The sequence below is a fragment of the Oryza brachyantha genome, chromosome 1 (assembly GCF_000231095.2).
Source record: "Oryza brachyantha chromosome 1, ObraRS2, whole genome shotgun sequence".
In the NCBI taxonomy this organism is placed as follows: domain Eukaryota; kingdom Viridiplantae; phylum Streptophyta; class Magnoliopsida; order Poales; family Poaceae; genus Oryza; species Oryza brachyantha.
In genome coordinates, this window is record NC_023163.2 from 22,490,505 (window position 1) to 22,517,300 (window position 26,796).

At 40.1% G+C, this 26,796-nt stretch overlaps 3 protein-coding genes and 1 non-coding gene across 4 annotated transcripts; 2 read left to right on the forward strand and 2 right to left on the reverse strand.

Moving 5' to 3' along the window:
- The first annotated feature begins 10,043 nt into the window (after positions 1-10,043).
- LOC102714135 (alliin lyase-like) lies at positions 10,044-15,440 on the forward strand. Its single transcript, XM_006644562.2, has 5 exons — positions 10,044-10,435; positions 13,514-13,811; positions 14,016-14,308; positions 14,408-14,694; positions 14,800-15,440. Exons 1-5 carry the CDS (start codon positions 10,098-10,100, stop codon positions 15,027-15,029), a joined length of 1,446 nt encoding a protein of 481 aa, XP_006644625.1. The 5' UTR covers positions 10,044-10,097; the 3' UTR covers positions 15,030-15,440.
- A 4,475-nt stretch (positions 15,441-19,915) lies between these two features.
- On the forward strand, positions 19,916-25,101 carry LOC102714414 (tryptophan aminotransferase-related protein 4-like). The gene is given in 6 exon segments (XM_040525597.1): positions 19,916-20,327; positions 23,415-23,715; positions 23,848-24,140; positions 24,230-24,516; positions 24,615-24,757; positions 24,760-25,101. Coding segments are annotated over 6 exon segments (1,461 nt in total). The 5' UTR covers positions 19,916-19,977; the 3' UTR covers positions 24,847-25,101.
- Positions 25,102-25,118: 17 nt separating this feature from the next.
- On the reverse strand, positions 25,119-25,189 carry TRNAG-CCC. Its single transcript has one exon. It is a non-coding gene; the product is annotated as a tRNA-Gly (tRNA).
- A 263-nt stretch (positions 25,190-25,452) lies between these two features.
- On the reverse strand, positions 25,453-26,452 carry LOC102714689 (zinc finger A20 and AN1 domain-containing stress-associated protein 2-like). The gene has a single exon (XM_040530019.1). The coding sequence runs from the start codon at positions 26,275-26,277 to the stop codon at positions 25,813-25,815; it is 465 nt and encodes a 154-aa protein (XP_040385953.1). The 5' UTR covers positions 26,278-26,452; the 3' UTR covers positions 25,453-25,812.
- Between the last annotated feature and the right edge of the window lie 344 nt (positions 26,453-26,796).

Below are 26,796 nucleotides of genomic sequence, written 5' to 3' on the forward strand. Positions count from 1 at the left end.
GATCTTGGTTCACTCGCTGATCTTTCTCGGTCCCATGGAGATTGAGAAATTTGGACTTCAGTGCACTATCTATCCACGTGAAGGTAAGGCTAAGGGGGCCCAGTTAATTAGCAGTGATGATGGCGACGAGAAGCGACACTGGCAATGCTCCTTTGTCCCAAAACAAATCAATATTTCATTTTTTATCTATAATGTTTGTCTCTTCGTTTTACTTAAAAAAATTACGATTAATATTTTTGTTTTTACCGGATGATAAAGCATGAATAGTATTTTTCGTGTGACTATTTTTTTCAATTTCTTATAACAAATTTAAATAAAACGAATGGTCAAACGCTGGAAAAAAACAGAAAGATTGGTTTATTTTGAGAAAATAAATAGGCAGATAGGGCCCAAAGACAGTGAGGCGATTAAACTTGCATGGATTCTTCCTAGAATGCCCGTCGCTTTCCTGAAAAGATCCACAAGAAACTGCACAGCACTAGCACATAGGCAGAGTCCTTTTTAACAGTGAACTTTTTTAGCACCTGCATGCTGAGCCACTTGTTTCGGGAAAAGATCAGACTCCCAGTTGCCATACGGCCCATCGAGACGCGTCGCACGTTGCCGGTGTCGACGCCGAGTCAGTATGTGCTACGAGCATTGGTTGGTTCTCAGATAATTTAGGGTTTGGACTCAATAAACTAAATTGATGTTATAATAAAATTTAATTTATTTAGTTGAATTAAAATCAATCATAAATTGTACGAGGTTAATTCTTGTCAATGCCATGTACTGAGGCCAGATTTGAGATAAGCAAGACGGTGGAGCTCTCCAAATCCATGCATATGTGCTGAAATCGAAAGCCACATGGCTTCGAAGGCTCCCATCGTTTCGCAGTTATCATAGCTTATAAGTTAAAATTTAAATTTTTGAACTTAACTTTAACTTTAGGCTTGATTTTATGATTTTTTTATCGTATTTTTTATAACTTTTGCTTTTGAATCGCTATGAACATGTATATAAAAGTATTACATACAAATTATTTTTCATTTGTAAAAACGCGTTTTCGGCTTTTTTTTTTCTAAGAAGCGAAACGATGGGAGCCAACATCTCAAACACCGTAACACCTACCCCTACTGTTTCAAATTATTTTTAAAATAATCTTACGTTAACTATTTTAAAGCTTAAAAAATCGATCAGTAAAAGTAATGTTATTTGACGTTTTAATAAGCTACTATAATTCCAGCTATTAAAATAACATTCATACAAATCTCTTTCTAGTAATATGAAAAAGAGTCACACAAAAAAAAATCTAGATAGGACCTCATACATAGATATATCAGCACTAGCGGCACGATGTTTACGGGCCACTAGGCTAGTTAATGGTTAAAGTTAATGGTTAAAGTAGCATCTCAATGACCACACCAGGATTTAATAGCAGTATTTATATTTATGGACGGAGAAAGTATTTATTTGACAAATGTGTCAGGTGTGTATCAGTGTTTGACCGTATCAGGGTCACAGGGTGTGTTACATCTATTCTTTGTTTGCAATACAATGCAACAAAGACTGTGAACTCATCGGCCGTCGCACAATCGGTTCCAGGTGCAAAAGTCAAACGTGACGAACATGTGAGACGAGCGGTGGATGGATTAGTAGTATCAACTAGCAGTATCAAGGCAGAAGACTAGAGAAAATTCGTAGGTGGCCACACGCCCATACATACGGATGTATGGAGTAGCGCTGCATGTATGACCGTGTTAAATAGTCCATATTGGTTGTGGAGCGATAAAGGACTTAGGATATAAGCGGGGGAGCCTCTCAACTCAATGGTTAGCTTTTGAGATGAAAAAGGTCATTTACGATCCTATAATTGGTATCAGAGTCTGACTATAAGATGTTTTTAAGGTGAGAAAGACCCTTTACGATCCTACAGACCGGTGCAATTTGCTCCCTCACTCTCAAAATTTAGCTACAATAAACTTGAATATGTATCCAAGTATATTAGAACATAGTAATACTTCCACCAGTTTTATAGTTCTAGTCGTTTTTTAAAGTGTGTCAAACTTTTAGAATTTTAACTATTTTTTTTAAAAAATAATTTGCAATTACTTACATCATGTATAGATGACTTATAAAGAAGATTTTAACAAAAATAAATAAATATTTATTTATATATCATAATAAAAAGATAAAAGATTAATCTAAAAGACTGCATTACTGTTCAAAACAACGACGATTATTAAACTGTAGATTGTAGCTAGCTGCGTATGGGGACGGAGGGTTACTATTGGTACGTACTGCCAAATGGCATCGTCCTCGATCAATCAAAGGGCAAAAAAAAGCAACGCATCTTATCGTCCTCGACATTAGCCTTCTCTGCAGAGTGCAGACAACTGGTGTTGGTCCATGATGTACGGGTTGAGGTTTCTTCCGTAAGCCCCCTTTGATTCGGAAAAAAAGGGCGTTTGAATTTTGGATGATTTATCTTTATACAGTACTTTTATTCCCTTTGAAACAAAGAAACCAGTACTGTTGAATTTTAGGAAATTCATATGGAATATCTCATTCCGTATACTCCTCATGTCCAAATGTCCAACAACAATTTCATCTTTGGCCTCTTATTTGTGTCAAAATAAGTCTACTTTTAAGCAACCATAGTATTTGAGTTTGTGAATATAGGAAAATACGTTGAAACTAGATAAAATGGATGCTAATCATACTGAGATTTGATAAAATATGGAGTATTCTAGTCGTCTTCATTTTTTATTGATATATGTGAGATACGGCAAAAATAAAATAGTTTTTGGAGAGAGTGAGAGTTTTAGAGGAAATTTAGCATGAGGTCAGATCTCAAGAAAAACTCCCTATATCATATTAAAGTTATCTCGGTTCTCTCATCAATTTCCTTCGTTTTTCATGTGATTTAATTAAACCGTTATCATCATATGTTTTATGTGTTTTACAGTCCACTATTTCACACTTTCGTTTCCATAAAAATCACTTGATGCCTCCGTTACTCCACTTCCAAATCCTACATATGATGCTTTCTCTATTATGGAGGCAATGATCTACACCAACATGACCAAAAAGCCTACGAATTGTGCTCTCCTCGCCTTCTTCAACGGCCCAACTTGGCCTCTACCGGTCTGTGCAAAACGCCAGCCCTTTCCGGTGATATGTCCGATATATGTTCTGCACCATCAGCTGGAGAAAAGCTGAGAGATCCAATTCTTCGGTCACCATGATCGAAGTGCTGTACTAGAGCTACTAGCGATCTACATTAGCTGCGTCCTAGTAGTAGTTTAGCTGCTAGCTAGGCGATCGGTTGACTGTTTCTGTGCCAGCCATGTCGCCGTCCCCTCCCCCGCACCGAATTCCGTCGTCTTGGACCTCTGCTTTTTAGCGGTTCAAGCAGATATGATATGGTTTTTTTTCCCCATTTTTTTCTGATCGGCTAGCGAGAATCGGAGACGGTTGGTAATTGGTTGGTCCCAAAATTATACCCTCCCTAGAACAACACCTTTCGGTCGGGCCCCATTTCGCGGCAAAGAAACGAAAACGGAAGCAGCGCGATCAGCAGCAAACAGCAGTATTCGGATTCGCGTCGCGGAGATGTGGCTTGCGGAATGACAAGTTGGAAAGTCGCCCGCCCGTGCATTTTGTTTTGGGATGTAGCACTGTTGCCGAGCACTTTTCTTCCCAGTTGGTTGATTTTTTTTTATATATATTTGATGATGCGTCATGGCATCCTGGTCGTGGCTGCAGAAGTGCAGATCTTCCGCGCCATCCTTGTTCGTGGATCCACAAATGCGTTAGAAACACACTAATATAATATATGGTTAAAGATAACGGAGTTGTATCTAAACTTTAGAAATAAACATACATGATAGATCCTAGAGAAGAAATACAAAAGTTAGAGATAAATTATATTTAAATCAATTTTAACTTGTCTGGTAGTTTAAGTCTCTATCTCAATGTAATATAACAAGTTATAGTATTTCTTTCTTATTTAACATTTTTCATGAAATGCATATCTTCCACACTACACATTCACCGTAAAACTTGCGAGCTCTAACACATGAGAAACATAAAGTGGTTTTAGTTGAAAAGACATCTTACATACCTTGAAACTGCTAATGAGGATACTACTCATACTATTCATATGATACAAGTAGCCTAGATGAATCCATCGGACTTCCCTACTTTAGCACCCACTTATTTGTAGTTCGTAACTTAAGTTAATTATATCTACATTTTTACCTAAAACTATATATCCAAAATTTACAAGAGAGTCCAAAAGTACTTTTCTCTCATCAAAATTCCCCATTTCTTCCATAGAAATGACTAGCCGGACGACAGTCTGCCGTCTCTCGCCTGTTGCCGCCTTTAGTACACAACCCCTCATCCATTGTCATTGGTAGCCCGCAACTCCTCTTTGCTATCCACAGCCCCTCGCCGCAAGCAATCTGCAGCCCCTCACTCATATCACCTCCACCATCCGAGTCCGTTGGCCCTCTCCGCCAGTAGATTGGGCTCATAGTGTTGTCCAGCGGTCTATGTCGTTGGCTCATTGAGGTTACGATGGAAGATATCATGTCGCACTCTGTCACTGTGCCACTATACGAATGGTGCCGAGATGGTGCCGAGAGGGCGTGTGTCAGGAGAACGACAAACCGTCTCTAACAGAACTATGAAACATGTACCAGTTCTAAGATAATGGTACTGGTATACAATCCATGAAAGATTAAATATAATATAAATATTATTATATCTTTACACTGCAATTTCGGATAATCCCTGAGTTGCAACCTTCACCGAAAGATCGCTTATTTTTTTTATATATATAATAAAAGTTTTATTCACAAGTTATTTTTTATTTCAGTTTTTTCCCCTAAAATGCTAAATAATCACCTCCAGAGAAGATTCGTCATGCATAGCCACAACTTGCAGCACCTATATAGAAAACTTTCACAGAAATGTTCCACAATGCCTCGTAGCATCTACGTCAAGAACTTTCACAAAAATGTTCTGGGAGGAAAGAACTAATTTAGAAACAGGACCAGAGAACACAATCGCATACATAGCACAAGAACAAGAGCTGGGACCGAAGAACACAGAAGATGAGCTAAAAAAGTGAACGATCAGCCAACGAACTAATGCTCGATTTCTGGAAGAAGCAAGTGAGACGGACAATATATCACGCAAAAATATCACGAGAAAATCTCATCTTTTCGCTTATATTTATGCTACAAACTAAAATTTAATATATATATATATATATATAATTGATTTTGATGTTTTTATCTTAGTTTATTTTTCATCATTTGCTTTTATAGAATATATCACTAAGAATATGTATATAAGAGTTTTACCAACAAATTATTTTTTTATGTGGTTGCAATTTATTTTCTGAAAACGAAAGGGAAACAAACGACATGAGCCTGCGTTAAGAATAAGAAAGTTGAGCTATCAAGATCGAATATGGACGAATATCGAAAGATTAACATCTTTTGGCTTTGGATTATGTTTTTTTTTACAATTTTAAAGATAACCCTGAAAAAAGAAACGTCCGGGATTTGTTTTGAAGCCAAATATGTTGTCATTTAGCAACTTAGCAATATTTATTTTGATATGTAACATATGTATTTCCATCCGATTGATCTAACCACCGTCATATAAAAAAAATAGGAGGGAGTCCTTACTATAGGTGCTCGTATTAATTACTAATTACTTTTTAAATAATGTAAGCTCTAAAGTTGTGACAACGACACGTTCGTGATGCCTTTTTCAATATTGTAATAAGTCAGCCCAGTCTTTCGGAGGCTCTAAGGCTATTTTTAATGACATATCATATTTTTTATGTATGATATGTCGTTTATAAGACTGGAACTCCATAAAATTTTCACTATAGGTAGAAAGGGCAAAAAAAAACCTAACCTGACGTAACAAGGTCCTGTCTTTTGGCCTTGGGTTAGGCTTATAACCCAAATTTAATTTTTTAATATTAAATTTGAAGTTGATTTTAAGATATTATAGACATGTATATATCAGTTTTGTTAATAAATTATTTTTTATTTATAAATATATCATTTGTTTTTTTTATAACCCTAAAGATGACCCCTAAGATCCTAGGGCAGAGGAAACACCACATACATATTGACCCTGCGTTACACCAATCCTCAGACCTATCTATAGCACAGTGAACCCCTATGAGCAACATGTTACTGTTAATCCTTATAACCAGTACAAGCCCTTTCATCTCTCTCCTCATTCTATTGGAACCCCAAAACAGTGCAAGAAATGTGCGCGCTACCCCTCCGGTTCAATCTTTGTGCAGACTGGGCTGTCTCACCGGCTTTGGGTCCTTCGAGCTTTGTGCAGACTGGGCCATCTCAGCAGCGTTGGGTCCAATTTCTCACGGGCTGACACAAAGGATACAAGCTTAGTCAAGGCTGATCTTTCTCACTGTCTGAATCATTTCATCACCTATCTATAAAATTTCTTATAGTTTTTTTTACCTACTCATATAGTAGTTAGCTTTTTATTATTAATGTAGTACCCACGTGTCTCTCTCACATAATTTCTTAGTTCTTATGTCTAAGCTGGCTATAAGATTATAGCCCACTACTCATCTCTCGTCTCTCTCCTTTCCTCTCTCTTCCACATAATTATTTAGTTTGCTTATAGCCTGCTATTATACTTGCTCTCACCCGATCTCGGTCTCTGCACGCACCTCCAGAAAAACTGCTGAATTAAACCGCGTTTATTTATGCGGTAACCCCTGAATTAAACGCGCACGCAAGCAATGACACCAGCTGAAAGCAACGCCGAAAGCAGTTGCACAGTACTCAGATGGCGACCAGGGGAATCAGGATTATCCCAACGGCCCCACAACAAGGTGAGAATAATCAATCAACTGGAATCTTTCCCTCTTCTCTCTCGCTGCCCGCTTGTCATCATTCGGCTTCTAAAGGTACTGTCTCCGTCCAAATATGTATCCTCTAGTTCTATAATTCTTAGGATTTTGTGTAAAAGTGTAATCATTTTCTTAAAATTTTGATCATTACTAAATTCTAAAATGTTTAGTTTGAAGGTACTGTGACAACATGTACAGATGAGTGACAGAGAGTATTTTAATAAAAACAAATACATATTTATTATATATGTATATAGATAAAAACAAATTCAAAGATAAATTTATAAAAATGTGTTATCTAAAATGGTTAGAATTATCATGCTGAAAGGAGTAATGGATTATGCCATTTGATGTAAATATTAATGAAGTAGTAGAAAGCAAAATTATACCAAGGTGATGTTTTAGAATGAACAAGTATACAAGATAATTGTGGGAAGAATAAACTAGTAAAACGGGTTAACTCAGAAGCGAAATAGTATAGGAAATAAAGTACCATCTCGGGTCCGTATAATCCTTTACATTTTCAGATAAATCAAAGGAGAGTGAGTCCGGATTCCTACTGGCAGTATTTCTGTCTTGACCGTATGATTGGGCTTTGATGGCTCGCGGGATAAGAGCAAATTTTATCTTTATTTTTTTTTCGTGCATCTGACGTCTCCTATCCTTTAATATAACAAGCAAGTAGGTTAGAGCGAACCAATAATAGAATAATGTACTCAGTAGATCAAAGTGGGTCTGGACGACAATATATATAATTCTATACCATTACAATTGTACCTATGGAAACAAAATATAGTTGAGAGTTACATCTACTTTTTAAAATATATTACATATAAAATTTAATTGAAGGAACGGAAGGGAAGCTAAGAGTTCTATAATAAATTCAATCTTATGTGTACAATTAATATAGCTCCTTGTCAAATCACGCGCGAAAATCCATTAATTCATTGTTATATTTGTGCTATTCCGATATTGTTGCTTACATATGAAAATTTTCAACGAATCAAAACTATAATTCTGCAAAGTTTCTCTTTAGTGTTATGGGCCTCGTTGTTAGGGGCTTAAGGCAACTTTCAGCGGCGGAGCCAAGACGTAGACACGAGTGTTGAATAGTCTCATATTAGTTGTGGAGGGGCAATGGGTTTAGGATATAAGTGGGGGAGCCCCTCACCTCATTGGCTAGATTTTGAGGTGGGAAAGACTCTTTACGATCCTATAAGTGGTATCAGAGCCTGGCTAGTTTAACATCTCTGACCTGATGGACCGTAGGATGCCTGTGGAGATACGGGGCCCGTATACCTGATGGACCGTGGGCTGGTGGTAGCCCGGATACGATGAAGGGCTGAGTGACACCAATGTGTGAAGGGGAAAATTGTTGAATAGTCCCACATTGGTTGTGGAGGGGTAATGACCTAGGATATGAGTGGGGGAGCCCCTCACCTCATTGGCTAGCTTTTGAGGTGGGAAAGACCCTGGTCTAATAGTCCCTGAGGGGTTTAATACCGTACTACTTAGATTATCTGCCTAATTAACTTCTCCCTCCACTTCTATATTTCTCGTTGTTTTAACTATTAATAAATTTTGAAACATTTAGTTTAAAACAGTAGGATAACATGTACAGATGCTTTACTAAAAACATATATCTATTTTATATATTTATAATAGAAAATTATAGTTAAGATAAACAATAAGAATTATCAAATCAGTTGGTGTATATGATTATGTGTAAAGAAATACTGGAGGGGCATGCCTCTGAACCACCCCTCCTTGTCTTTGCCATCGCTGAATTTTAAGCCAAAAGGTATAAGTCTAAACAAATAAATGTTTTTTCATTGATATTCTTTAAAGCGATAATCCATTCTTACATTCCTAAGCCAAAAGTTAAGTTAGTGGGTTTTTTTTTTGCTTATTTAGAGTAGAGGTAGCACACTACTATTAAATTGGAAACTTTTAATCATCGGATTATAGACCATGTAAGCTAAAATATCAGCTTTAAAGTTTAAGCCAATAAGCCTAAGCTTAAACAAAGAGGGTTTATGAAATGAGCATTTTACAAGTTTATGCATTAAATTATATCTATTTAATAAGTTTGTGTATCACAAATGTAATTCACTCTTTCATTTATATCTATTTAATGAGCATTTTGGTTGGTTCATAGTTGCTTGCATTTTTCTTTGCCCCAAGGTGTGACAGTATGTCATATATTCACTCTTTTTTATTTGACAATGTTAATTTTGGATGACCATTTATCTAATTAAAAAATTTTATACAAATACGCACAATTATAAGTCATATTTAATTTTTTTCAATTATAAATCAAACCATAATAAAATAATTAATATTTATATATTTTTAGTGAGACGAATGGTCAAACCCAAAACTCATATCATTAAAATTGGAGGGATTATTTAGTTTCTTATATTTTTTCGGTCAATTAAATGAGTATATATTACATTGTTGCAAGCGAGCATGGTTTGTTCTAAGATACGAGTATTGAGCCTTTGTTGTCCCCTGACACCTGGCGGCAGCAGGATAAATTAGTTCGCGTGTTCTTCTCATACTGTTGTCAGCGGACCCAATTTAATTAAATGCTCGTAGCACCATTTCCCCCGTGTGGCCCGATCTGTTATAATCACGATCAAGATGAGCTATGTGCCGGTGTGCCCATCTTTATAATCAGGCATGCTATAGCCTATAACCCGTTGTTGATTTGTCAAAGCTCAAATTGTTTAGGGGTCGATCTTTCTTGTTTTTTTCATCAAAATCAAACGATATATTCACATATCAAAATAATTTATAAATAGAATTTTTCTATATATGTTATCAGCGATTTAAAACTAATGCTAAAATATAAACTATGATAAAAAATAAAATCAACCCTAAATTTATGACTAAAAATTTAAATTTTAGTTTACAAACATAAAAAAACAAAAAAAAAGACGAGGTGCAAGTCCGCTCAGAAAATTTATCAGTGACGGAACCTGATCTAGCTAGAAATGTTGTAAACTGCACGCGACCACACCCCGATTTGGACATGTTATTTTTTTAAAGCAAGATGCAAAATCAAACCAAAGCCGGGCCACAGTCACACGCCCACTGCTACAAAAATATAAATCATGACAGATCGACAGTGCAGTGTAGTGGCCCTGTCTTTCGGCGGAGAGGCCACAATTGTGAAACACGGAGGCAGCAGAACACAATGGGGACAGGCTGGCGTGGGTCAGCAGGGCTCGGCCTCCAGGTTCTCATCTGCTCGTCGTTGCTGCTCAACGCCGTCCTCTTCGCGCACCACTTCCTCGGGGTCTCGCCGCCGCCGGCGGAGCGGCTCGGCGTCGGCGTCGGCGATGGGCTGAGCTGGGCGCTCCAGGCGGCCAGAGAGGCCGAGGCCGTGGCCGCCGTCGACTGCTCCGGCCACGGGAGCGTGTTCCTGGATGGCGTCACCGGCGAGGACGGGAAGCCCGGGTGCGAGTGCAACACTTGCTTCTCCGGGCCGGACTGCTCCGTCCGGACGCCCAACTGCACCGCCGACGCTGACAGGTCGGAATGATAATCTGCCTCTCCTCGCTTAATTAGTTCGCTATTGCTTGTGTTCTTCGGATCTCCTGGCCGGTGCGATGCGAAGTGTCATGCCATCGATCCGTTCGATCTATAGTCCATATGAAGATTGCATAAGCGCACGTTCATATATATCACGTGGCTTGATTACCAATTCCGGTAAGGCGATAGGTCAACTCGACAAGACCAAGATTCGGGTTATTGGATTATCAATCGTCGCAAAGTGCTGTGCAACTAAAGCTAGCAGTTGGTCATGAGACTCATGACTAGGCCGATGGATGTCAGGATATTCACATCCAGGCGGAGCTGGTTTGTCACCACCCCTCGAGGATTCCCCTTATTTCTCGTGATAGCATACCATTTCAAATATCAACCAAATAATTAGAAAAATGCCAGCAAAGGTTCGACAATGTTGATACAATAGTAAAAACTGTCATCCAACAAAGTTTAAATTCTGAACTTAATCTACAAACTATATGATAATCTGTATGTATATGGAGCGATATATTACATATAACCCATATTGTCAAACTTTTGATTTGTTATTACTGTTGGAAATAACATGTAGACACGATTTGTCTCATTCTAGAGACGTCGAGCAAGGAGATTGTACTCGAGATATATCAATCCAGCTACTATAGTGTTTTGATTGATTGTGCTGTTACTAGTAAGCTATAGGAAAATGAGCGAACCAACTAAAAATAATGAAAAATAATGTATTAATAAAATTTTTATATGTATTTTCAGTGGATTAAAAGCCCTTGCTCAAAAATAGGCTACGATAAATAATTTAAAATTAAGTCTAGATTGAAGTTTTAAATAATTTAAAATTAAGTCGCGAAGACTTGCTACGATTTATGACATCTACGGAACTTTGGAAAGTTGTGATCAGCTACTACGATTTAGTGTTTTTTATTTTGTTTCGTTTGTTTCCGCATGTCTGCCGCCTACTAGCATACTAGTACCAGTCAAAACTTATGGTAGAATCAGTAAATCAGCCCACGGGTATGGTAAAATATCTGACACATGGGCCGGATTTAAGGACTACTCCCTGACAAGGACCTTGTGGTTTGTTTCGTTGGGGATGGATTTTTGAGGGATTCGGAGCAAATTACACATTTTCAATGCTGGGAGGGGTAGTAATTAGGAGTGATTTTTTCCTAAACTATTTGTGAATTAATCTGATTCATGGGAACATCAATTAAAATTCAATTCCCATGACCAATCCATTAATCAACTCTCCCTCTGAACTCACAGTCCACATCCCAAAAATTTCTTAACAAGCACTTGGAGCCGTCTGTACGAAATAACGAGTTAAAATTACTAGAGAGTGTTTAATTAAGTATTAATTATATGAATTTAGAAAATAAATTTATTCTACTTTATAAAAGCTTTTAAAAATAAAATAAACTTATTATATATAGATTTTTTACCTGAAATACAGTTTGCTAAACATGCTTATGAAATACAACAAACCAACTGCTGTTACGTACGAAAGCCTTAGGATTGCTTTTGGTTCGTAGACGAGATGGGTTGGGTTGGCTCCATTCCTGGATCGTAGGATGGGTTGGTTCAATTTTCTATTTGGTTGGATGGATGGGTTGGACCCTGTTTTTTTGTTTGGTGCAAGGGATGAGATGGGATGAGTTCGACCTGTTTTTTGTTTGGTTGAATGGATGAGATGGGATAAAGATTACCTCTTATATCCAAAATAAAATATTAAATACTAGGATTAATATATGAATACCCTAAAGTAATTGAATGTATATTTATACCAGTAATATATTTTAAATAAATTTAATAAATAAAATAGATACCCCTCTATACGTCGTGGCCGTCCTGGGACGGATCCGTCCACCGTTTTGGTGGGATGAGTTGGACCTGGATCTGGGAGGAATATTTCTCTGCTGGGTCCAACCCATCCCACCCATCCACCAACCAAACAGGGCCAAGGATGGATTTGCTCTGTCCCAATCCATTCCATCCCTGAAACCAAATACATTCTTAAAGTGCAAACTTGGACGTTGCTGCACAAACTAATTAAAAAGAGGATTTGACTGACCCGAGTTTTACCTGAAACATTCATTAAGAAGCACCGAGCAGAAAAACCAATTCAAATTAGCACTTATGGCTAATCATGCACTAATTAGGCTTAAAAAATTCATCCCACGATTTGTCCCATAATTGTGTAATTAGTTTTTATTTTTATCAATATTTAATGCTTTATTTATGTGTCAAAAATTTAATGTGATGTTTTTTTAAAACTTCTGGGAAACTGAACAGTGCCGGCCATAGTCTTCCTTTGAGGTATAAAATGTGTCACCATCGCCATGTGTAAGGGCCAACCAATTAGATTTGGGGGTCAACATTAAAAAAACACAAGTAAAGTTGTAACAGCGATCATTCCATAGCACAAAACGCAAGCGTAGGGTATTCATCTTCGAGTGGGCTGACATATATACTTCTTTCGAGTGCATTCTCTCTTTGTACCGAACTCATCGAAGCTCCTTCCCAAAGTTGAGTCTCCCTTGAGCAAATTCTCAGAGACACCATATTCCTCTTCAGGTGATATCCTTCCACACGTGTGCTCATTATGCTCCTTGACCGGACCTTAAAATGGGAGCTACCGCTTCCCCGCTGCGGGAGTTCTGATCCTCTACGACGACACTACACAATTAACTATACATTTTAAAAGTGTTCTATAGCATATTTGGCATATTCAAAGATTCTGCCGTTTCGGTGTAGGCAGATCTACCATGTTGCGTAGGCGATTACACCGTCAATTTTGATATCCCTTGAAAAATATTCTGCACTGTATAGTAGCAGTGCAAAATGCAAAAGAACGCAAACATGTCTCCCCCATACATGTTTAGCACTCTAGCTTTCAAACTCGCATGTTCTGGTAATCGTACGTGTTACTCACTGTATTCCCGTGGGTACTTAACCGGCCGATCCCCGCGTGGCCGATCATCCCGTGGTTGATGTCAAGCGCAGCGGCACACATAATAAGTACGTCGTCATGTACGCGGTACGCCCTAATGTTGCAATGGTTTTGTGCAGCGGGAACCCGTTGTTCCTTGAGCCGTACTGGAGGCGGCACGCGGCGGCCAGCGCCGTGGTGTTCTCCGGGTGGCACCGCCTGAGCTACACCACCACCGACCTCTTCCAGTCCGTCGAGCTCGTTCGCCACATCCGCCAGCTGCACAGGGCCGTCGGCAACGCTGTCGTCGACGACAAGCACGTGGTCCTCGCGACCGGCTCCATGCAGCTGATCAACGCGCTGGTGTACGCGCTCTCCCCGGAAGGCAACGCCGCCTCACCGCCGGCCAGCGTCGTCGCCACCGTGCCGTATTACCCGGTCCGTGCATGCTTCCAACACCATTTCACTTCTTGTTTATGCCTATATTCATAAGTAAAAATTTAAATTTTTAACATTAAATTTAAAGTTGATTTTAAGATTTTTTAACAAAATTTATTTTTCAGTATTAGTTCTTAGATCGATAAGAATATATATGTATATAAGTTTTATTTATAAATTATTTTTAATCTACCGTAAATGCAGGCGTACAAATCACAGACCGTCATGTTCGACGGCCGGGAGTACAGATGGGACGGGACAACCGCTGCGTGGGCAAACAACGGCTCGCGGAACCCCACCCGGGACTTCATCGAGTTCGTCACTTCGCCGAATAACCCCGACACCTCGTTGTGCAAACCCGTCCTGGCCGGCTCGTCGGCGATCGTCGACCACGCGTACTACTGGCCTCACCTGACGCACATCCCGGCGCCCGCCGACGAGGACGTCATGCTCTTCACCACGTCCAAGCTCTCCGGCCACGCCGGCAGCAGATTCGGGTACGCGGCCTCAGATCGATTAAGCCTGCCGTTGAAATCGACATGTGCACGGCGGGCGACGCAAAACTTACTCCATAGACGGTGCCGCGCGTTGCGCAGGTGGGCGCTGGTAAGGCACGAGAACGTGGCGAAAAGGGCCAATGACTACATGCAGCAGAGCACAATGGGCGCGTCCCGGGACACCCAGCTCCGGATACTGAAGATCCTCAAGGTAATCCTGGCCAACCTGCGCAGCAAGGAGGACATATTCGCTTTCGGCTACGCCGTGATGAGGAGCCGGTGGCGCAGGCTCAACGCCGTCGTGTCGCGGTCCACCCGGATCTCGCTGCAGAAGATGCGGCCCCAGTACTGCACTTACTTCAAGCGGACCAAAGAGCCATCCCCAGGTGACGAACACACTGTCTCTGCTCTGCAGCTCACGGCATTGAATTTGTCACCCAAACTCTTACTGTAACCAAATTCTTGACAAATTTGATGTCTCCCTGATGCAGCCTACGCGTGGGTGAAATGCGAGTGGGAGGAGGATGTCGACTGCTCCCAGACGCTGCTGGCCGCGGGAATCATCTCGCGGTCGGGCATTTCTAACGAGGCTGGCGGTCGCTACACACGGGTGAGCCTCCTCAAGACTGACGACGACTTCGACGTGCTCCTGGAGAGGATCACCGAATTTGTCGACGCCGAGAAGCGCAGCAGAGCTCCTGCAGGCTCCAGCTCCATGTGAAACTGACAATTCTGAAGGTCGCAATCTACGTGTACGTAGTTGGCTTGGATGGCCACTACTGTGCCGGAATGATCAGCTGCTAGCTGATTGTTTCTAGGTAAGGTAATAATTATTAGACAGTATGGAAAATCAAGGCCGGAATGATCATCTACGCGTTGATTATTCGCTGTGCCATTCGACGAACAGGCCGGTTAATATACATTGGCGTGCCTTGAGTTATGTGGATATACACAAGCAATTAGGTGGACATTTTTATGTATTGCCGTGACGAATAAGTGACTATGTAAATATACATTTACAACTTAAGGCAAAGTCTACTCCCTCTATTACAACATTGAGGTACCATATTTTTGAAATGTTGATACCTTCGTCTATTAGGTATCTAAAAGTACCAAAGTTTATACTCCATATTTTAATAGATGATGTCGTTGATTTTTTATCACATGTTAGATCATTTCTCTTATTAAAAAAATATGCAAATATGTATTCTAAGCTATCATTCCAATCACCCTAAAATAAATAATAATTACATATGTTTTTGGATAAGACGAATCATCAAACTTATACTAAAACATCGATGATGTAATCTATTAAAATACGGAGCGAATACTAAATATTCGGCACCTCTTAAGAACTATGGAATTTGTCTTATAAGTTGTTACAAGTCAAACATTTTTATGTTGAACCAAATCTATAGAAAAATATACTAACACCCACAACATCAAATAGTTTCATATTAATTTCATCATTGAATATATTTCTATATTATATTAATTTTGTAATGAAAATGTTAGTTCCTTCAATTTTTAATATTTAACATCATTAATTTTTAAATATTTGTTTAATCACTCGTCTTATTTAACTTTTTATGTTAAATATGAAAAATTGCAACTCACATTTAAAGCTCCTTTAATAATAAAACAAACCACAAAATATAATATTTACATAAAATATTTGAAAAAATGAATAATCAAATATAAATATAAAAATCAATAGCTTCAGGCTAAAAAAATGGAGGGAGTACTGCATTTTCTCTATTAGCTTGGTAAAACCTAAAATTATTTGGTTTAGAATGAAACATATGAAGTGTTGTACTCCTACTGGCGATCGACAATACTATATAGGTTAGCTGCGTAGGCGGTCGGTTAACTCAGTCAACTTGGCTGTTTCTGTGCAAACCATGTCGTCGTCTCGTCCCTCCCTCCGTCCCTCGGGACCCCGGCCTGCTTTTTAACGGCTCAAGCAGATATACATGGAACACATGAGATGTTTTTTAATATCTCATTCTTTTATATATATCATTTAAATAGTTAATATATTTTAAAAATAATAATATGGTTCAATACGAGTTATACCAACACACAAACATACAATTTCAAATTTGATTTCAGTAATTTGTAACAAAAGGTTTAAAATAAAAGTATTATGCGGAAGTTCAAAGTTAAATCAGTTATTTTTATTATAACTCATAGAAGTCGAGATTTACATATTTTTATAACTATTTATATGATATATAAGAAATGAGTGAATATGTAACTCATAATGAAAATACTTTGCCTCTAACAAGGATCGAGAGATGGGGTGGAAGAGCAGTGACGAATCCAGAAAAAATATTAGAAGGGGCTAGACGAAAGAGAACTAAAAACACATGAATGTTGATCTCTTCTTCTCGTCCTTATTCTATTCAGTAATATTAAAAATTTTATTGAGAGACTTTAATGAGGTAGATCGGGTAGGGGACGAAGCCTCCTCCCCCGGTGTTAAATCTGCGTCATGTGGAAGAGGTAAATGTGGACCATCAGCCAACGAACTAATGCTCGTTTTCTGGAAGCAAGCCAGACGGCCAAAATATCACGTATAACGCCAAAATATCCCAATCATTTTTCTTAGTTTAGCTACAACGTCAGACCTGGAACGCTGGAAGAATATCGAAAGAAAAGAAAAGGAAATCTTACACAAACACATATATTGTGAAAAAAATATTGCCAATTCTAAAACTTTATAATCGTAGCAAACCAAACCAAACCAAACTAACCGGACAATCGATATATCACGCACGATAGGTAGCGAAACACTTATTACCAAAGTGATCAACTAGCCAAGCACGGTGACTCGGTGAGCTCCTGGGAACCCAAACGTCTCACTTGCGTTGGGGCGCCATCTCAACAGCGTTGGGTCTGATTTCTCAAGCGCGGGCTGTATGGTGGTCATGGACACTCAGTTGTACAAAGAACACAGGTTTGGGTGTGTTCTCTTCTTTCCTTTCATCGATTGTCAACTTACACTTTTTCATTTCTGCGCGTATGTTTTCTTACCGATTAATTGATACTTTTATGAGAAAAAATATAGAAAAGTTTCTTTAAAATTCATAGTAATCTATTTTTAATTTTTTTGTTAATCGTTAATCAATCATGTAGGAATCATCACTCCGTTCCACGTGCAAAGGGAGCCAACCCCTAAAATTAAAACTAACACAGACTAAACTGGAAATCATTTGGACTGGAAAGCAGCAATCCGGCCAATCGTTGGATTTTCTCCCGCAGTCTCAGTCTGACCTCGACCAGTGATTGTTTGGTATATTATAAAAAATATTAAATGGTATATTTACAAACGAAAATAAATCTAAACATTAAAACAATGTTGCCACGTGATTAGATTTTACTAGCGTGTTGCAGTGTTTCGCCATGCCAGCAGCCAAAAAGTTCGAATGTCTAAACAAGTTTTGGGATAGTTTGTTTTAAATAAAAAATTAGAAAAATTCAAAGAATAGAAAAATAATTGAAAGCAAAGATACCCAATCAAATGTTCAGACTCGGGGGAATCCAAGGGTGATCTTCTAGTTTTTTAAGAAAAAAATCAAATGGTATATTTATAAATAAAAATTTTATATACGTGTTATTAGCGATGCAGAAGATACTATAAAAAATAAACTATGATAAAAAGTTTAAAATTAATTTTAAATTTAAGGTTAAGATTTATTGATTTGCACGTATAAAAAGGAGAAAAAGAATAAGGGTTAGGCAGCCAATTCTAAGAAGAATCTATATAAGAACACATTTGGACACAACTAGACGCCGATATAGCGCTTAGATCGGCGTCCGCCCAGTCGCTCACTGCTGCTACTACGTGAGCTGCGAGCCACATGCTGCATGCGTAGGATATTTATCCCCCCTCTCTATCTCTGTCTATCTCTCTCACCACTAGATGGAAAGCATGGCTAGTAGCCTAGTATTAAGTTTTATTACTTGCATGCATGGCTTGAGTACTACTATTGATTTCTTGATTTTGTTTATTTCCTTTACCTTATATTTACTTTTAAAAACAAAATCATCCTGAAACTTATTTACAAAATATGTTGTTTTATCGCACTGATTTTTTTAGCGTAGCAAGATAACTGCCATATCAACGAGACTAGCGTGGCAGAATTTTACCATGCTAGTCAGACCGATGTGACCAAAAACACAGTTATACCAACAGATTATGACGCGATGAAGTTATATTGTCATATCAAGTGGGATGACTTCTTCAAGTGTGCATATTTTATCAATAATATTTTGGATACTTTATTTTTAAAATAAATATTAAAAAGTTCATTCAATTAAAAAAAATCAATTGCTTTACAGCCTGGAGAGAGCGGCTTCATATTTGGGCGGGATGGTGACCATTTTACCGACATCTCCCTCTCGTTGTCCGGCTGGTGTCATCGTGCTTTGAAAAATGGATTTTAGCAATTAACTTTTCATAGAAAAATGAAACATGTGTGCTGGATCCTACATGTGTTAAAATAGGTGTTGAATATACTATAAAAATATTATAATAATTTGTTATGATTAGAGTTAGAGTTGTAATATGTGGCAGGGTAAAGTTTACGTCTAACTCTATAACATTGCAACTTCTTTAAAAATTAGAAGCCAAAAAACTTTTATGACGTGGCAATGCTCATTGGGAGAGGTATCAATAAGTGTCTTTTTTTTTTTACAAGCAACTGCGTCATGGTTGCGGGTGTTTTGTGACTGGCCAGAAGTATACACGCTTCTAGTGAACAAAATACTCGTGTAGTACTATCACAATGAATAAAACATTATTTCACTATTACTACTCAAATAATGCTATAGAAGAGGCCATGTAAGGTTTTTTCTGGAAGATGCCTAAGCTTAGACATGATGTGTCATGAGCTAAAAGATTGGATAGGAAATAACTAGCCATAGTTGTGGCATAGTTGACTTAAAAAATTAGAGAATGACATGTGGGGCTTTTGGTTAAGAAAGTGTGCCACGATATAATTGTGGCATCAAATCAAACACGGAACTAACAAACTATAGCACGCTTAAAGTTTAGCGTGACAAAGTGAGGCAACGAATCAAACAACCTCGTGTTGTTGTTTGCAGATAGCCCTCTCCCCAACCATAAAACGTCTTCTTCCTGCATGTTAAGGGGGCCATATGCGAAAATCCACTCACACTTCATCTACCACGTTATAAAAAAGTCATTTAGAATGGCCTTTTTAAAAATAATTCCTTAATAGACATGTGTAAATACTTCAACTGAAAATAGTTTTGTACACGTTTCATAATGTAAATGTTTGACTTATTTAGTTGTAATGTTTAATCATTCGTCTTATTAAAAAATTTAGTACAAATATAAAAAATGACAGGTCATGCTGAAACTTTTTTAATAATAAAGTAAGCCACAAGCAAAATAAATGATGTTTTCATAATGTTTTAAATAAGATAAATAATCAAATATTACAATAAAAAAAATCAAACATCTTACATTATAAAACGGAGAGAGTAGTAGATATTTTTAAACAAATAAATAAAATTCCTAGAAAAAGAGGATAAATTCACGGTCTCGCAGTGAGCGCATGCGCAGTGCAGTGGCCCATATCTTTTGGAGTTTCGACGCAGATAAGGCCATTGGGAGAAACTGGAAGACAGCGGAAATAACAATGGAGACGGGACGGCATGGGTCACAGAGCCTGGGATCTGCATGGCTCGGCCTCCACGTCCTCCTCTGCTCGTCGTTGCTGCTCAACGCCATCTTCTTCGCGCACCACTTCCTCAGGGCCTCGCCGCCGCCAACGCCGGAGCGGCTCGGCGACGGCGGCGGGCTGAGCTGGGCTTTGCAGGCTGCCAGGGAGGCAGAGGCCGTGGCCGCCGCCGACTGCTCCGGCCACGGCGGCGTGTTCCTCGATGGCATCGCCGGCGACGATGGGAAGCCCGGCTGCGAGTGCAACGGCTGCTTCTCCGGGCCGGGCTGCTCCGTTCGGACGCCCAACTGCACCGCCAACGCTGACAGGTAATTGCCCCCCCCCCCCCCCCCGGCTGCTCGTGCAGTCGTGCTATTCAGATTTTCTGGACGGTGCGACGTGTCCACGTGGCACGGTTATCTTGTACGACGACATGCGCGTACATCTTCCGATACAACGATATATATAGGTCAACTCAACCAGAGCAAAATTTGACGCGACTATCAATCGTTACGGGGTGTGCTTCACGTGTTCAAACGCCATGGGACAGTCTCACGGCGCATCGGAGAAGCTGGTTTTGCGCGCGCGCCCTCAACCGACTTCTTCGGAGTTCGGACATCGGACAGGGAACGCGCGTTTTCGGAATTTTCTCGTACATACTCCCTCCATTTTTTTATACGAAGCAATTGACTTTTAGATTCATGTTTGATTATTTGTCTTATTCAAAAAAATTATATAATTATTACTTATTTTGTTATAATATGATTTATTATTATAGAAGCTTTAATTATGCATTATAATTTTACATATTTTGATATAAATTTTAAATAAGACGAATGGTCAAACGTGATTCTAAAAGTCAACGATGTCATACGGAGGGAGTATATGAGGACATGATGGGGTATTTTGGAGTTTTAGATTATAAAAAACAGCTAGTTGGTAGCCTAACTTTTGAGAATCTGTAAAAGCTCATAAACACAACTTATCTAGCTTTTTAGTTCATTTTTTTTAGATTTGTAACTACAGATTCTCAGAAGTTGTGGACCGTTTGACCAGCTTCTGATCGAAATAGCTTTTGAGAAAAACTGCAGTCAGTAGAAGCTCCACCAAATAGGCCCGATGTATCGTTCATGGACACGTTTGCACCGTGATAAAAACCATCCACGCGGACACGCTGCGCATCCGTGGGCTTTTATGTGGGCCAATGATTTTGTTTGTAAATTGTTCTAACTATTTTGAGTAGATTTTCTAAAATAAACTATTTTGAGTATATATTTTTTGTTGAAATAGCCGAATATATCTGTAAGTCCAAAAGAATGTTTCAGTTTATAGAATGACTTTATAAATGGAGAGTTTTTTCTCAAAAAATTGTATAAACATTAAAACATATACATTTATAATGTGTGCACATTCAAATTCAACTTTATGAACACATACGCGTATAACTTATCTCTGTAAGCATATGTAAAGATTGGATTGGTCATATCTTAAAATTGATGAAATCACTACTAACACCTTTTTACTAGCACATGCAAAAGGTGCGTTGTCTACTGTTGTTGTCAAGTATAAGATTTAAACCGAATGGGGCGGTTCCAACATAAGTAACGTAACCAGTTCTCTTGCTCAACGAAATTTAAAAAAAAAACTATATTTTTTAAAGAGTTTTCTACTATCCCTAAAAATATCTCAAGGTACTAAGAAAGTACCACACTTCTTACACTAAAAAATATGATATCTTCGTATGTTTTTTAAGGATGCTAAAAAAAACTCCCTTTTTTTACCGATACACCGTGAGGGAAGCCCCCACGCAGCCTACTCCTCCATTGAGGCCTACTTGACAAATAGAACGGTTGTAAGTACATAGTGAAAATCTCAATTGACAATTTCTGTAGACCTTTCGAAATAATTCCATCTTTCATCCACTCCACACATAAAAGTTACTCCTTTCAAAATAAACTAGTACAGTGGTCCGCGTATATTGTGCGGCTACCATCATTATAAATTATATCTATATATCATCATTTATTTTGATAATAATAATTTTTTAATTATTAATTTAAATTTAAAATTTTCTAAATTATATTTTTGCATGGAACCTCATTTACCTATATTCTAAACTACACTTGTACATAAAATCTTTTCTATATAAAATTTAATTTATAATTTAAATTTTATATACTTCTAAATTTTATTTATATATTGACTCTTTCTCTTAATTTTTTCTAATTTTTAACCGAAAGTTTAAAAATTTTAATCGAGATTTGAATTTTACTAAACTGTATTTACACATGGCCCGTTTCTTTGTATCTGATATTTGGATTGATCTTTTTTCCTCCCGATTAAAAAAACTATATTATCTATTTTTCTCTTTATCCTATTTTCCTTGTCCGATTCAAGAAAAGCCCGTTCTTTTGTCCAATTCCAAACCTGAGTCCGATTAAAAAATATATATATTTCTTCAATTAATTTCAGAATTTCTAGACTGTGAGAGACAACGTGGAGACTCATTTTCCTATTACTTTATATATATAATAGATTTTATCTTTCACCCATACCACACGTTCCACTACAAAACCCAGAAAAAACTAGAATACCCTCCACATTATCAATATAATTGGCTATCACTTTATCTATTTCCAATGTATTTATTCCAAACTTTCACAAACTCTAATAAAATCGCTCAGATATGAACTTATTTCGGAACAAACAAGATAAGACAAGTATAATGTTATTTGAGTATCATAATTTCAATTGAAAGTCTTCAAAGTTTTAATTTGAAATTCATAAACAAATTCAATTGAATGCCATCAAAAATTTATATATAAAGTAGAGTATGTTAAAAGGCATCAAAACTTTCAGCTGGATTGCATAGAACAAAATTCAATTCGTAGTCCTCAAAATTTCAAGCGGAAGTTGTCATGCCCAAAACCTCGAGGGGTTAGCCACTCATTTCCTTAATGTCATCTAAATAGATATTTTTTATAAAAAAATAAGATAACTAATTATATAGCATCAAATTTTAACTTCTACGAATTCAAAATATGACTGAACATGCATATACTAATCAGAGTTTAATCTGTTCTTTTGATTATAACTTACATAGGCCAAATGTAAAACATCCATGTTTTTTAAGTAATATATCACAATACTAACCTGTTATATTAATTTTTTTAAAATATTTTCATACATATTTAGATGGCACGCAAAAACCAAAGTCCCTTAAGGATTAGAATCCATTTCCGATTGCTACTCGCCTATCACATTATCCAATAGTCAAACTTGGTGTTAGAGTTGCTAACTAATCATGGAAAACATTCGTTCCAGTACCGTATTGCTCTTAGGCATTTAACGCACCGGCACATGCGCGGGCCTGACGGTTCGGTGTTGTTGCAATGGTTTCCTTTTAATTTGTGCAGCGGGAACCCGTTGTTCCTGGAGCCGTACTGGAGGCGGCACGCGGCGGCCAGCGCCGTGGTGTTCTCCGGGTGGCACCGCCTGAGCTACATTACCACCGACGGCGCGTTCCACTCCGTCGAGCTTGTTCGCCACATCCGGCGGCTGCACACGGCCGTCGGCAACGCGGTTGTCGACGACAAGCACGTGGTCTTCGGGGTCGGCTCCACGCAGCTGATCAACGCGCTGGTGTACGCGCTCTCCCCGGAAGGCAACGCCGCCTCGCCGCCGGCAAGCGTCGTCGCTACGGTGCCGTATTACCCGGTGCGTGGTTCAAGCAGCACTTCACGATGACGACCTACGGACGATGCTGTCGACCGGTCGGTGACGATATCGTTGTAAGTACACAACTTCATTAACTCTTGTGTTGATGAGTTGATCGATCGTAAATTGTAGGCGTACAAATCACAGACCGACATGTTCGACGGCCGGGAGTACAGGTGGGACGGGACAACCGCTGCGTGGGCAAAGAACGGCTCGCGAAACTCCACCAGGGACTTCATCGAGTTTGTCACCTCGCCGAACAACCCCGACACCACGTTGCGAGAGCCCGTCCTCGCCGGCTCGTCAGCGATCGTCGACCACGCGTACTACTGGCCTCACCTGACGCACATCCCGGCGCCCGCCGACGAGGACGTCATGCTCTTCACCGCGTCCAAGCTTTCCGGCCACGCCGGCAGCAGATTCGGGCATGCAGCCTCAAACAAAGCCTGCCATTGCAAGTGACACGTGCATACCAAGACAAAACCTTACGTATACCGTCCCGTGTATTTCGCAGGTGGGCGCTAGTACGGGACGAGAACGTGGCGAAGAGGGCGATTTCCTACTCCAGGCAGAGCACCTATGGCGTGTCCCGGGACACCCAGCTTCGCATGTTGAAGATCCTCAAGGTGATAATGGCCAACCTGCAAGGCAAGGATGACATCTTCGCCTTCGGCTACGACGTGATGGTGAGCCGGTGGCGCACGCTCAACGCCGTCGTGTCGCGGTCCACCCGGATCACGCTGCAGAAGATACGACCCCAGTACTGCCCTTACTTCAAGAAGACCAAAGAGCCATCCCCAGGTGACGAACACACTGTCTCTGCAGCTCATGGCGTTCATCAATTTGTCACCCAAACTCTTATTCAAATTCTTGACAAATTTGATGCCTCCCTGATGCAGCCTACGCGTGGGTGAAATGCGAGTGGGAGCAGGATGTGGACTGCTACCAGACGCTGCTGGGTGCGGGAATCATCTCGCGGTCAGGCATTTCTAACGACGCTGGCAGTCGGTACACGCGGGTGAGTCTCCTCAAGACGCAGGACGAGACTTCGACGTGCTCCTGGAGAGGCTCACCGAATTCGTCGACGCCGAGAAGCACAGCAGAGCCCCTGCAGGCTCCAGCTCCATGTGAAACTGTCAACTGCTAGATGATCGTATTCGTTTCTACGCAAGGTAATAAGTATCACGTACTATGGAAAATCAGGACTGGAATGATCATCTACGCGTTGATTATTCACTGTCCACCTTTCGACGAGAAGGCAAATATACATGAAGATCATACATTTTACGCTTTAGTGGCATGCTCCATCAGCATGCGTAGTTATGTTCTTGTAATCAACTATGTGACATGGCATGAAAAAAGGAGATTTTAATGACTGAGAAAATCATATTTGCTATGTGCAATGCGCATCCGGGGAATCGAACCCCGGTCAGTACCGTGGGAGGGTACTATGATACAACTACACCAGATGCGCCTGATATTTTCGTTGTCCGATATGGGCCTTTAACAGCGACCACCTACTAACACATTTCAGTGTCAAGGCTACATTCAAATATATGATTGAGAAAACGGCCGGATGAAAACATAGCGTTTTGATAGAAAAGCAATTGCAAAACGCAGCGATAAGTGCAGGAATGGCCATTTGAATGGACCACATGAAAAGGCACAAACCGAACGTGAGAGATAGGCATAAAAGAACATACCAATAAATTGAAGCTTTTGCTAACATTTCTCCAAAATCAATATGCACTAGTACGTTCGGAGGAATCCTACAGTCCCAATCCTTTGTTTCAAATGGCTAAATAGGAAATTTGCTATAAGATTTGGAGAATCTTACTAACCTACTAAATTTATCCACATTTGTTTGTTTCAAAGGGACCCTGAATGATAGTATTTTAGAAGATGAAAGTGCTTTCATGCCACACAAGTTGAGCACTGGAGCTACCAGCGAGCTCAAATAAGCCACACAGACCATCAATTTCCAATCTCTACAAATATCATACTAGTAACATCTTACATGCAGATTTGCAACCGAACTACCGGTGCATTCGGTTCGGCAAAGGCAATGGTGGCAAGGCAGAGCAGTAGCCTTTTTTTTCAGAGCTTGTCGACCTTGTCGGCCCTGACGACAGGGTTGGCGCGGGCGATGGCGTCGCGCCCAGCGCCCCTGTAATCGTAGCCGCAGTCGTGCCTGTCCGAGTAGCGGTGCGCGCCGCAGAACACGCCGCCGCACCGGCACTCGAACCCCATCAGCCCCACGCTCCTCCCGCACGCCGCGCACCTGCTCTTCTTCGCCTTCGCCCGCGGTGGCGGGGTAGGCTGTTCCACCGCGTCCTGCGGCTCGTCCAGTGGCAGCACCGCCGCCGCCACTGCCCCATGGTCCACGGGCGATGACGCGGCCGAGGCCGACGACGACGCCGGCGCCTGGGACATCACGGCCTGGCGGAGGCTGTCGCGGTAGCACACGGAGCAGAGGCCGCGGGTGTCGGCAGAGCCGAAGAAGCCGCAGCCGTTGGCGCACGGCAGCGGCTGGTCGTCCTGCCTCTCGCTCCTCTGCTCCATCGCTCGTCCGAACGCGGACGGGACTGCCCGGCGTCGACGAGGTGGTCCCAAGCTGCAAGAAGCGTGCTGGGATCAGACGGGGACTCGCAGGCGACGAGACGAGCTGAGCTAGTGGGGGGTAGGAGATAGGAGTGGGGGGGCTGTACCGAACGCAACTTGGTGCCCGAGACTTCGGGAATGTGGGGACGATCCGACGGACGGTGGCGTTTGTTTGAAGCAAGTTGAATGTGACGTGTTTTACGCGGGAGTGCAACTGCGCCTGCGCGGCCCGTCGAATCTTCGGTTGGTTTGAATGGTGGCGCAGGAATGTTCAGAAAAATGCAGGTTTTAGCTGGCAGCCGTTCAACCGTGAACGGACGGCGGTTGTTGTTCTGGGCTTGCTGGTAAGCCAGTTCAACCAGTTTTGTTGTTGAGAAAAGGTCATTTTACCTCCCTCAACTCATCTCTAAATCTAATTCACATCCCTCCGTAGTAAAATCAGACACTTTTAACTCCCTTAACTCCATAAGCCAGTTCAAC

Coding starts and splice junctions, on each gene's coding strand:
- LOC102714135 (XM_006644562.2), top strand. CDS start 10,098: ATGGGGACAGGCTGGCGTGGGTCAGCAGGGCTCGGCCTCCAGGTTCTC. Junction 13,812..14,015: donor CCACCGTGCCGTATTACCCG/GTCCGTGCATGC, acceptor CCGTAAATGCAG/GCGTACAAATCACAGACCGT. Junction 14,695..14,799: donor GACCAAAGAGCCATCCCCAG/GTGACGAACACA, acceptor TCCCTGATGCAG/CCTACGCGTGGGTGAAATGC.
- LOC102714689 (XM_040530019.1), bottom strand. CDS start 26,277: ATGGAGCAGAGGAGCGAGAGGCAGGACGACCAGCCGCTGCCGTGCGCC.